Here is a 12,368-nt window from a genome sequence, read left to right as displayed (position 1 = left end):
AGAGGACAAAGCAATCGCTGACAAACTGAATACATTTTTTGCATCTGTATTTACCGAAGAGGATATACATAGCATCAGGCTATATGTTGGAAACGAAGACGGGAAACTGACAGGGTTGACGGTCAGTCTAGAAGAGGTATGCAGGCAGATCGATAGACTTAAGAGCGATAAATCCCTGGGACCGGATGGCATCCATCCAAGGGTCATCAAGGAACTGAAAGGGACTATAGCTGAACTGCTTCAATTAATAGCCAATCTGTCGATCAAATCGGGAAAGATTCCGGAAAACTGAAAGGTGGGGAATGTTACGCTGATCTTCAAAAAAGGGAAAGATGGTAGAGGCGCTGATAAAGGACCACATCATTGATCACCTTGATAGACACGGTCTGATGAGGACCAGCCAGCACGGTTTCAGCAAAGGCAGATCTTGTTTGACGAACTTGCTGCACTTCTTCGAGGGAGTAAACAGGCATATAGACAAGGGCGACCCGGTTGACATTGTATATTTGGATTTTCAGAAGGCGTTCGACAAGCTTCCACATGAACTACTACTTTGGAAAATTGCGAGCCATGGAATCAAGAGTGAAATACGTGGATTAAAAACTGGCTGGAGCTTAGGAAACAGAGAGTGGAGATAAATGGACAATACTCGGACTGGAAGAGCGTCACCAGTGGGGTGCTGCAGGGCTCGGTGCTTGGACTTGTGCTCTTCAACATCTTTATAAACGATCTGGACATTGGTACGATGAGTGAGGTGATTAAATTTGTGGACAATACGAAGTTATTCAGAGTAGTGAAGACAGAGGGGGATTGCGAAGATCTGCAACATGACATAATCAAGCTCGAGAAATGGGCATCAACATGGCAAATGAAGTTCAATGTGGATAAGTGTAAAACGATGCATGTCGGTAACAAAAATCTCATGCACGAATACAGGATGTCCGGGGTGGTACTTGGTGAGACCTCCCAGGAAAGAGACTTGGGAGTTCTGATCGACAAGTCGATGAAGCCATCCGCGCAATGTATGGCAGCAGCGAAAAGGGCAAACAGAATGCTAGGAATGATAAAGAAGGGGATCACGAACAGATCGGAGAAGGTTATCATGCCGCTGTACTGGGCCATGATGCGCCCTCACATGGAATACTGCGTCCAGCATTGGTCGCCATATATAAAGAAGGACATGGTACTACCGAAAGGGTCCAGAGAAGAGCGACTAAAATGGTTAAGGGGCTAGAGGAGTTGCCATACAGTGAGAGATTGGAGAAACTGGGCCTGTTCTCCCTTGAAAAGAGGAGACTGACAGGTACATGATCGAAACATTCAAAATACTGAAGGGAATAGACTTAGTAGATAAAGACAGATTGTTAACCCTCTCCAAGGTAGGGAGAACGAGAGGGCACTCTCTAAAGTTGAAAGGGGATATATTCCGTACAAACGTAAGGAAGTTCTTCACCCAGAGAGTTGTAGAAAACTGGAACGCTCTTCCGGAGTCTGTTATAGGGGAAAACACCCTCCAGGGATTCAAGACAAAGTTGGACAAGTTCCTTGTAAACTGGAACGTACGCAGGTGAGGCTGGACTCATTTAGAGCACTGGTCTTTGACCTGGGGGCTGCCGCTTTAGCAGACTGCTGGGCACGATGGACCACTGGTCTGACCCAGCAGTGGTAATTCTTATGTTCTTATGCTGGCATCGTTCATTATTATATCTATATTTAGATAGACGTTCTCCCAGATTTTTACCCCTATTATAGGCAATTGTTGGAAATTCTCCAAAGATGAAATTAATGCCTAAGAAGAATTCACACAGCCATGTTTTTTAAGCACAATCAGGTTGGTGGAGGTATTTCTGAAGAATCTGCAAAAACATACTAAAATATTTGATTTAAATAGATGGACATTGAGTGTACCAGCACACAGGCTTAGTGATTCTTGTGGCTCCAGATTGGCCTCGTTGTCCTTGATATGTGGATCTCATCTGGCTGTTAGTCGACAAGCCAGTGAGATTGCCAGTGACACAGGACTTTCTCCCAAGGTCCAGTCAGGATGGAGGATCCCTCCTGCTTTGGTCAAAGCTCAGATGTATGGGCTATTCAGACAAGGTTATAACCACCCTTTTGCAAGCTAAGAAGCATTCTACATCCAAGGTTTATGCTAGCTAGGGTGTGGAGAGTATTTGATTCGTGCATGCAGCATGCCATTTTGCTGTTTTAGTATAAAGAACCTTCGGGTACAGGTGGCAGCCCTAGAATGTAATAGAGGTTGATCTCATTCCGCCTTAGCCTAGCAGCTAGATGTAGTATGGTTTTTCAGGGGGTTAATTGGATTAAGCTTCCTGTAAGGAAGCCTTATCCTGATCTGAATCTGGTCTTGCGAGCTTTGCCATGGGCTCCATTTGAGTCTCTAAAAAAGGCTACTCAAGGATCTCACGCTCAAAAATGGCGTTCCTTGAGGCAATTTCCTTGGCTCGTTGAGCCTCAGAGTTATAGGCGTTGTCCTGTAGGGACCCATTTCTCCATTTTTCAGCAGAGGAGTTGCTGATGCACATGGTTCTATCCTTCCTACCTAAGGTGGTGTTGAAGTTTTGTGTCAATCAATCTTTGTTTTTGCCCTCCTTCAAGAAGGATGATTATGGACAGTAATTACACTCCATGAGGCACCTAGAAATTTGCTGAGCTCTTCTTCAGTACTTGGAAGTCACCAATGAGTTTTGGGGATCTGATCACCTTTTTGTCCTGTTCTCTGGTGTTAACAAGGGTGCTGCAGTCTCTAAGAATCGATTGAGTCTGTGTTTGGATCCAGCATCGTTTACTGCTTAATCTGTCAGAGCGGTGGCAACTTCATGGGCAGAGTCCCAGTTTTCTTCTCTGGAAGAGATTTGTCATGTGGCCACTTGGTCTTCCCGTCACATTGATTGGGTGCAGTGCTGGTTTCGGAGAGTCAGTCCTTGCAGGGGCACTTTTGGGGACATCGAAACATACGTTACTACATTCATCCAAACATACTTTACTACAGTCCATTAATCTCTGGATTCATCTCCTGCTGGCGCTGAGGAAGGAAAAATTATGTCTTACCTGATCATTTTCTTTCCTTTAGACCAGTGTCTCTCAAACTTTTTTAGCTCCGGCACACTAAACAGAGCAAATATTTTATGCAGCAAATTATAATTGAAATTATAAGATTACAAAACCATCCAAAAATTCAATTTGAGTATTTATTTAAAGTTCTTTAAGCTATGGGGCTCATAATCCAAACAGAAATACTTCTAAAATCCCACCCAAATCGGCACTTGGACGACCTTAAAGACAGGTCATCCAAGTACCAATAATCGAAACGGGTTTTAGACATATCTAAAAACAACTTAGGCCTTTTCAGTGCCGCTGTACACCCAGAGCTGAAAGGCGCGTTTTAGGAGGAGTGGTGAGGGTGGGATTTGGACAGGATGTGGGCTGAGCTAGACTTAGTCGTACTGCAAGTAAAACCAAAAGTTTAATGAGACTGCCTAGACAGAACTTATACGTAGTGACTTAGGCGATCTTAAAACAGGTCTATGTGTCCAAAAGGTTGTCCAAAGTGACCAGATAACCACTGCAGACACAAAGTATAGACCCCCCCACACACTCCCCCAGTGATCACTGACCTCACCCACTGCCATAAAAATCAGAATAGAAACGTACATACCTGTGTCCAGAACATCAGCACCTGGCATAGGAAAGCCTAGTAGAGCTGCACAAAGGTGGCTTAAGTAGTCTGGGGGGTGGGCTAATGAACCATAGAGAGGAGAACCCAGGCCCATAAGCCACTCTAACCACCGCATTCATGATGAAACATGTGCACCCCCCAAAACCCTATTGTACGGCCATATAGGTGGCACCTGTAGCCATAAAGGCTATTGGGGTGGTAGACAGGTGGGTCTAGTAGTTTTGGGGGGCTCACCATGACCTATAAGGGAGTTGTGGTGAGATGTTTATGTGGCACCCTTTTTGTGAAGTTTGCGGCAGTGCCCTGTAAGGTGCCCCACTATTCTGTTGCCATGTCTGGGTATCCAGTCCATCACTTTGCTGACCCCTCCCATGTCCAAAAAGTCTTGTTCTAGGTGTTTTTGACTTGGACAAATTTTGGGATGAGAATGTGGTATAAAGATAGATGACTTAGCAGTCTGGACGATCAAATGGCAGGACGTACAAGTAGATGATTCTCGAAAAAAAAAAAAAAATTTGGGATGTATTTTTCAAGAATGGCCTTCGGACATGTCCGACTTTGGCCGACTAGCACCCTAGACCCAAAACGGACTTAGACGTATTTTTTGTAATTGTAACAACGGTGAAACTAAAGTAGATAGAATAGAATTGCTAATCAATGCGATAGATGTGCTTGTTATTGAGTGCAAATTAACTCAAAATGTGGCTTGATAGTCAAAAAGCAAACACACATTTCATCATCCACCACCTGCAGTCGTTTTCTTTTTTTTTTTTCAATTTAATTTCTATCAGAGCTGAAAATCCAAGTTCGCAAAGATAAGAAGATCCAAACTAGAGAATGACACGGTGGCGGTTACCGCGTTTAGCCGCTGGTAACCCGCCAAAACGGTGACCAAAAAAAATGGTCACCGCAAGTTCGGGGACAAGGCCATTCACCGCCCCATGGAGTGGTGAATGGAGCATGGGGCAGTGAACAATCTTAAACGCGCGGTGACCGAGCGTTCGAACTGGCAGCCCACTCTCTCCCGCCAGCCGTCCATGTATCTCCCTCCCTCCTTTTCCCTTACCTTTTCTTCTTAAAATGGCGATTTCTATAAGGCTACGAGCTGTATTACAGCTGGAGCCTTGAAGTCGCGTTGCTGTTGCCTGCTGGTAAAAGTCTCCTCTGACGCAACTTCCTGTTTCCGGTTGCATTGGAGGAGACTTCTAGCAGGCAACCCGACGCGACTTCAAGGCTCCGGCTGTAATACAGCTCGTAGCCTTATAGAAATCGCCATTTTAAGAAGAAAAGGTAAGGGAAAAGGAGGGAAATGCACGGCTGGCTGGCGGGAGGGAGCTGCTGGACCGTGTGAAGGGTGCTGGGGGTGAGGGGATGGAGAGGAGAAGACTCTGGAGACGGAAACGGGGCCGGGGCGGTGAAAGAGACAGCGGGGCGGTAGCGGGGCGGTGAAGGGGACGGCAGAGACGTGGACGGGGCGGTGAAAGGGACAGCGGGGATGGGGTGGTGCAGAGGATGGTGGTCCAGGGACGGGGCGGTGACGGGGACAGAATTTTTCCCCATGTCATTCTCTAATCCAAACGGCAACAAAGCTTTGATTGCTTTGTTGCTCAAGTTAGGATAATTATTACATAAAAAAATAAAAATTAAATTACTTACTGTTAGTTTTCAAAGACCAATCGCATCAAAGAATGCTCGTCTGGGCGGTTGTATCCTTATGCACACATTCTTAACATTGACAGACTCTTCAATAAGCAATGTACATGTCATCTATTCTAGTGTATACTTAAGGGGTTTAAAAAAATAAAGTAAAATTCTGAAATCTCTCGTGGCACACAGTTTGAGAGACACTTCTTTAGATACAGCTGATGAATCCAGGGATCCACCCTGGAGTTCATTGTTCCGGTCAAATTTACTTTTTGAGAAGATAAGCTTAACCACGGTGTTCTGGACTACTTTCTTGGGTATATGGTCTCAAGGCTTTTTCCAAATTTGTCCTTATCTGGACTAGTTGAAGAACTCCAAGAGATAGCACTTACTGTATTGAAGAGATCTCTGTGGCATTGGGTCATCATGTGACTGGGCTGAGTAGTTTACCTGTCACATAGCCACACCCCCAGGTACCCTAAAACAGAGTTATACATACATTCCACAGTTATTCCCTTAAAACCCGAGTCCTCCCTAGATTCCCTCTCTCCAGAGTCCTTCCTGACCCACCATCAGCCCTCAAAGTCTGTGGCCACATCCGGTGCCATTACCGGTCCCTCTGTCAGTTGCCACCAACCCAGCCGGTCCCTTTGCCGGACCACTTCTCAGTACTTTGGCCAATGTTGGCACAAGCAAAAAATCCAATAGGACTGCAGTAAAATGTCGAGCAACAAATAAAAAAGGAAACTGCAGTAATAATGTACAAGATGCCAAATTCTTAACCCTTCTGTACACACCTGGGGTCATTTTGACCCCAGCCTGTCAAATTAGTTTAGTTGCTTACTTATAAATTGTAATTTTGATTTCAAATTCCAGATACCTTTTGCACGGTCTGTGTCTGTATATGGCCGTTTGGTGGAGGATGGGTTGGGGAGGGCTTCAATGGCTGGGAGGGTGTAGATGGGCTGGTGTAGGTTTTAACAGAGATTTTGGCAGTTGGAACCCAAGCACAGTACAGGGTAAAGCTTTGGATTCTTGCCCAGAAATAGCTAAGAAGAAAAAATTAAAAAATTTAAATTGAATCAGGTTGGGCAGACTGGATGGACCATTCGAGTCTTTATAGAAACATAGAAACATAGAAGATGACGGCAGAAAAGGGCTCCAGCCCATCAAGTCTGCCCACTCTGCTTACCCACCCCCTGTCTATGCCCTAATGACCCAATTTCCTTATCTTGACCCTCGTAGGGATCCCACATGGGTTTCCCATTTATTCTTAAAGTCTGGCACGCTGTCTGCCTCGATCACCTGCACTGGAAGCTTGTTCCAATGATCAACCACTATCTCTGTGAAGAAATACTTCCTGGTGTTGCCATGAAATTTTCCACCCCTGAGTTTGAGCGGGTGCCCTCTTGTGGCCGAGGGTCTGCCGTCATATACTATGTTACTATATATAGTAACAGACAATGCGTTTCCTGTCTGTGATAAATACAGCTTTTGAATTTTTTTGCTTTAACCTGGGGTCAAATCGACCCCACAGGTTTATGAAGGCAACATTGTCAGCAGTGGAATACAGCACTGAAAAAGTCGTAATGTATTTCCAGATCTCCAAAGTAATTCTCAACAAATGAGATAAGAGAAGTTGAAAACGTGTGAAAATATTTTGTTAGGTTTTGCTGTAAAAGAAACACTGCTAACAAAAGCCATTTTTTACAACATGTATTCAGTGAGAGTGCTGAATAAGAGAAGAAAGATTTTTGAAACCTTACTGGACCATCACCGGTTGTGCTGTAGGTCTAAATATACATTTTACAAACATAAATGTTTCACTTGAGTGCCGTGACAGTGAGAATTTGCTAAATTATTAAGCTGCAGCAACTTTCAGTGCTTATAAGTGATGGGGTCAAAATGACCCCAGGTGTGTAAAGTTGTTGATAATTTAATGTATGCATGGAAGGGTTAATTAAAAATCAAGACTGTTATTCGCAATCCTTAAAATATCGAACAGTTTGTATCCAGAATATGGTTCAGTTGTGTGGAGAACCAGGACCTGACACGGCCCGTGTTTCGAAAACACACTCCTTCCTCAGGGGTCCTATAAGATATTCAACCCACTTGTTAGGGAACCACAGGGATTACAACTAGAAACAAAACGATCAAGTTGACTGGAATACACAAAGGGTGAACTCCTGCATGTTGCAAATTCAAAAACGTCCCGGTTCTCCACACAACTGAACCATATTTTGGATACAAACTGTTCGATATAGGATTGCAAATGAAAGTCTAGCTTTGACCAATGCTCCCAGGGTCCTTGTACTTTCCCAGCTCTCCATTGCTCAATTGTCTTATCTGGCACTGTGTGCACTCTTTCCCAGCCCCTCAGTTGTCTTTTTGCCAACGCATGCACCAAGGACGCTAGCTTCTCTGTTGCCCAGTCATCTTATCCAGCACACACGCACTGAGGGCTCTCCTAGCCCCTCAGTCATCTTCTTGCCAACACACGCACAGAGTATTCGCCTGGATCCTTCTTCACTGGTCCCACCTCCAGTAGTCAAGCCTAAGCCCCTTGACTCTAGGCTCTACTGGGTACACAGCTACGTCAGCTCTTTCTCTGCTGGTGTATAGGTCCCTGCAGACCCTCCTACCACCTAGCTTTCTCTGCTGCACCAGCTCCCCTGCCTGGACTGGTCAGCCACACAGGGCCAGATCTCTCTCGCTTTGCCAGTGTATAGGTCTCTGCAGACCCTCCCACCACCAGACTTCCATTCTCCACCGCACCAGCCCCCCCCAAAGGACTTGTCAGCCTGGCTACTCCACTCCACCGGGTCCCCTATCAGCGCTGGTCAGCAGTGGCCTTCAGAGCTTACCGGGAGTTAGGCTGAAGCCAGTGCCATTACTGGTCCTTCTGCCTGTTGCCACCATACCAGCTGGTCCCTCTGCCAGACCACTCCTCAGTCCTTTGGCCAATGCTCCCAGGGTCCTTGGACTTTCTCAACTTTCAGTTGCTCAGTCATCTTATCTGGCACACACACACTGTGTGCAGTCTCTCTCCCAGCCCCTCAGTTGTCTTCTTGCCAACGCATACACCAAGGACGCCTAGCAACTCTGTCGCCCAGTCATCTTATTCAGCACACACGCACTGAGAATGACACATGGGAAAAATTTGTCCCCGTCCCCACAAGCTTGGTCCCCATCCCATCAAGTTCGGTCCCTGTCTGCGCCCCGACCCCGCAAACCATCTGTTTCCATCTGCACAAGCCTCGAATAGTTTTATACTGAACTTATTTTATTAAAGTATAAAAAGATACAATATTCTATACAATTGTCATTTTATAAATCAAAGTTCTGGCTGCTGAACTAGAGGAAGAGATCTTCAGCTGGCAGGGCTTTGTTTATAAATGTTTATCAACACACCTAATATACTACTTTATCCTAAAGCAAAAAAAAGAAATATAAATTTTTTTCTGTCTTTGTTGTCTGGTTTCTGCTTTTCTCATCTTCTCGTCATTCTGTTCCTTCCATCCACTGTCTGCCTTCTCTCTGTCTGTTTCATATAGCATCTGCTCTGTTACTGTGCCTCTCCCTTTCATCTCTCCCTCCACTCTCCCCCCCCCATAGTCTGCCATCTCTGTCTTCTTCCCTTCTATCTTTCCTTCCCTCCCCCAGGTTGTTTTTAGCATCTCTCTCCTCCTTTCCTCCCCTCAGTTCTGGTATCTGTCTTCCCAATCCATCATGTACCCTTTTTCCCCTCCTTCCATCCAGTATGTGCTCCCCTCTATCTCCTGCCCACTTCCCTTCAGTATCTGTTCCACTCTCTCCCCTCCCCAATTTCCTTCAGAGTCTTCTCCCCACTCTCACCTCCTCATTTTCCTTCAGCGTCTCTTCCTCTCATCGCCTCCCCCTCTCTCTCCACTTGCCTTCAGCAACCTTCGCATGGTCCAGTAGCCCTTCCCGATCGCTGCAGTCCAGGCATCTCCCTTCCCCTCACCTTCGCTGGTGATTTTCATTGTATCCGAGCAGCCAGAGCTTTTTTCTCAAGTCGTGTGCAGCTGCCCGAAACTTCTCCTCTGACACAACTTCCTGTTTCCGGTTGCATCAGAGGATAAGTTTCAGGCTTGTTTAAAGGCTCATGCCGCTCGGATACAATGAAAATCGCCAGTGATGGTGGGAGGAAGGACGGAGGGGGCTGCTGGACCGCACGATCGGTGATAAGTATTTTGTGCGCGTTACTGCAGGGACAAGGCCATTCACCACTCCACGGGGCGGTGAATGGCCTTGTCCCCATACCCATGGCGACCATTTTCTTTCCTCACTCTTTTGGCAGGTTACCCGCGGCTAGCTGTGGGTAAGTCACTGTGTCATTCTCTACTCCCAGCCCCTCAGTCATCTCGCCAACACATGCACAGAGGACACACCTGGATCCTTCTTCACTGGTTCCACCTCCAGTAGTCAAGTCCGAGCCCCTCGATTCTAGGCTCTACTGGATCCCCAGCTACTTCATCTCTTTCTCTGCTGGTGTATAGATCCCCGCAGACCCTCCTACCACCTAGTTATCACTGCTGCACCAGTCCCCTCTGTCAGGACTGGTCAGCCACACAGGGCCAGATCTCTCTCGCTCTGTCAGTGTATAGGTCTCTGCAGACCCTCCCACCACCAGACTTCCATTCTCTGCTGCACTAGTCCCCCCGAGGAAGAAGGGTTTACCTTCGAAAGCTAATCATAAACTACATTAAGTTAGTCCAATAAAAAATGTATTACTTTTTTCATTTATGTTGGGTTGTTGTTTTTTTTCAGAAATATATATAAAATGTGAGCTTTACTGGATCTTATCTTAGGAGAATCAGGGTTAACGGGTGATATTTATACATGTGATGCTTTGTATGGTTTTTATTTTATCTGTGTATATGTTTATACACTTGTTGTAACCTACTTTGAACTTAGCGGTTAAGCGGGATAAATACTGATTTTAAATTAAAATCTACATTTGTTTCTTCTAGGAAAGAAAGACTCGCAGCTGAAGTAATTCTTCGGGTCTGGATATCTCGCAGGAACAGAAACCTTTTCAAACTGTTAAAGCATGCTGCCCGAGCTGCTGTATGTTTTGTAGTTAACATTATTCATTCTGGATCTAGCATGGTACTTCTAGAAACAACACAGTGCTTCTTTAATTTTGTGTTATATTATAGAAATATAAGGGGTGAAACATATTTAAAGCCCCATTTCCTATATAGTAGATGATGGCAGATTGCTTGGTTGTAATTGGAAACTGGTTATTGATAGTAGTTTCATCCTTCAGAGACTCGCCAAGTTCATAACTACCATTAAGCAAGGCCAGCAAAGGCCTAGATGCCCAAAATTCATTGTGCGATTAATGATCGTCACTAAACCAGTTTGAACCGGTTTAGCGTTGAAATAATTTATCGATTGATGCACATAATGGCTCACCCCGGGCTTTTCTGTTGGTTCATTGTAGCCTCCAACTATGCTATGCAAATGTAGTATAACAGGTCATTAATATTAAAACGAGGTCATTAATATTAAAACGAGAACTCCGACCGATACCCTAACATCGATTGGTGATACACAAAATGTAGCGCCAACTTTTAGCGACCCAAAATTACTGAAAGGTCGGCCATGAAATTGAGATAACATATGTGTGTTATAAGCACATTTTAAGCGCGTGTGTTAAAGGTGCATCTTATGCGTACCCATTAAAAGCGTAAAGTTTAAGGGGGAAGCATACAAGGGAGCATTGAAATATTATGCCACAACCAGAGAACTGAAAATTCTATATATTTTTCATTCTTCGATTCAATCAATGAACAAAAAATATTATCAGCATAGCCGTGGGCCAAGAATTTTTCAGCACCCCGTTGCCTATGACGTGCTACAATAAGGCACACCTATGATTAACGCTCGTGTATCTACATAGTTTTACTTGGTACATGTGTACATTTGTGCCTGTATCAAGTGAACTAATCAGAGCATGTATCAATCGCTTTCTCCTACGGCTGATCGGATGGGTATTTTTTGAACTTTTGTGAAACTCATTTGCATGTTTGAACATCAATCGACATTTTCAAATTGGACCCACACAGCGACTCACAGGATTTTAACAGTGATTTTTGTGCATCCAGGCCAAAATGCCAAGGGCTGCCCAATAGTAAGGGGTGCATAAGGTTGCTCCCCCCCCCCCCCCAAATAAGTCCAGCATCCCTTTTTCTCTGCCTTCTTGGTTGTCCAGTATTGCCCTAGCCCAGTGGTCTTCAATTCAAAGCCTATGAGCAAGCGGCAGCCCATGGAGACCTGGGCGGCTCGCATACCTATCCTGAGTTTTCATCTCCCCCTACAAGATCTGGTGTTTGCTCACCGTTCTTGTTCCCAGCAGCACTGCTGTTACTCTTTGGGCTGCCTGCAGCATGAGTGAAATAAACACACTGCCTTCTGTGTCCCGAAAGCTTTCCCTCTGCTACTGCTTCCTATCCCTGCGTAGGTGGGAAGCAGTAACAGAGAGAAAGCTCCCAGGCCGCAACCGTCCTGAAGAGTAAGACCAGCACTCCTGAAAATGAGAATGGTGAGCAAGCACTGGATCCCTCACAGGGGGGGGGGGAGGAATTGTATGTGGAGGCTCCCCCTCAGCTTCTGATATCGAGGGTGGACTATGTGGCTGGTGCCTTATATATCAATATACAGGCATAAAGGTTTTCATCTAATTATTTTGAGGTAAACCGCATATCAGCTTATTCACGTATAAATACCTCAAAAGACAAGTTCAACCATCTTTTTTGAGACTTCGGTGGTGTTGCTATGTGTGGTATAGTTCAAATACACGCAGACTATACACATCCCAAATCGTCATTGGTCTCAGATTTAAAGTGCTTTTTTTGCTTGATGTAAGTTATAAAATGAATAAAGAATTTTTTTTAAAAAAAAGAAAAAAATACCAACAATTTTACCTACAAGACTTTTTAAAATCTGTATTAAAAACATTTTTAAAGTCTGAAAAGAAAAAAAAACAACAACTTTT

The 12,368-nt window shown here is 44.9% G+C and overlaps 1 protein-coding gene across 14 annotated transcripts in view; it reads left to right on the top strand.

The window, feature by feature from the left end:
- The window catches only part of C6HXorf58 (chromosome 6 CXorf58 homolog), an 86,952-nt gene that overhangs the window by 18,878 nt on the left and 55,706 nt on the right, over positions 1 to 12,368 (top strand). For 10 of the 14 annotated variants that reach the window (XM_033949263.1, XM_033949256.1, XM_033949255.1 and 7 more), the window contains one exon: positions 10,339 to 10,435. The exons of the other annotated variants lie outside the window; for them this stretch is intronic. In XM_033949263.1, the coding sequence (XP_033805154.1) occupies positions 10,339 to 10,435 (97 nt within the window). The remainder of the gene's footprint in view (positions 1 to 10,338; positions 10,436 to 12,368) is intronic. 14 annotated transcript variants of the gene reach the window in all.

The sequence above is a fragment of the Geotrypetes seraphini genome, chromosome 6 (assembly GCF_902459505.1).
Source record: "Geotrypetes seraphini chromosome 6, aGeoSer1.1, whole genome shotgun sequence".
In the NCBI taxonomy this organism is placed as follows: Eukaryota; Metazoa; Chordata; class Amphibia; order Gymnophiona; family Dermophiidae; genus Geotrypetes; species Geotrypetes seraphini.
Note: the sequence above shows the minus strand (reverse complement) of the source record. Positions and strands in the feature narration are given on the sequence as shown.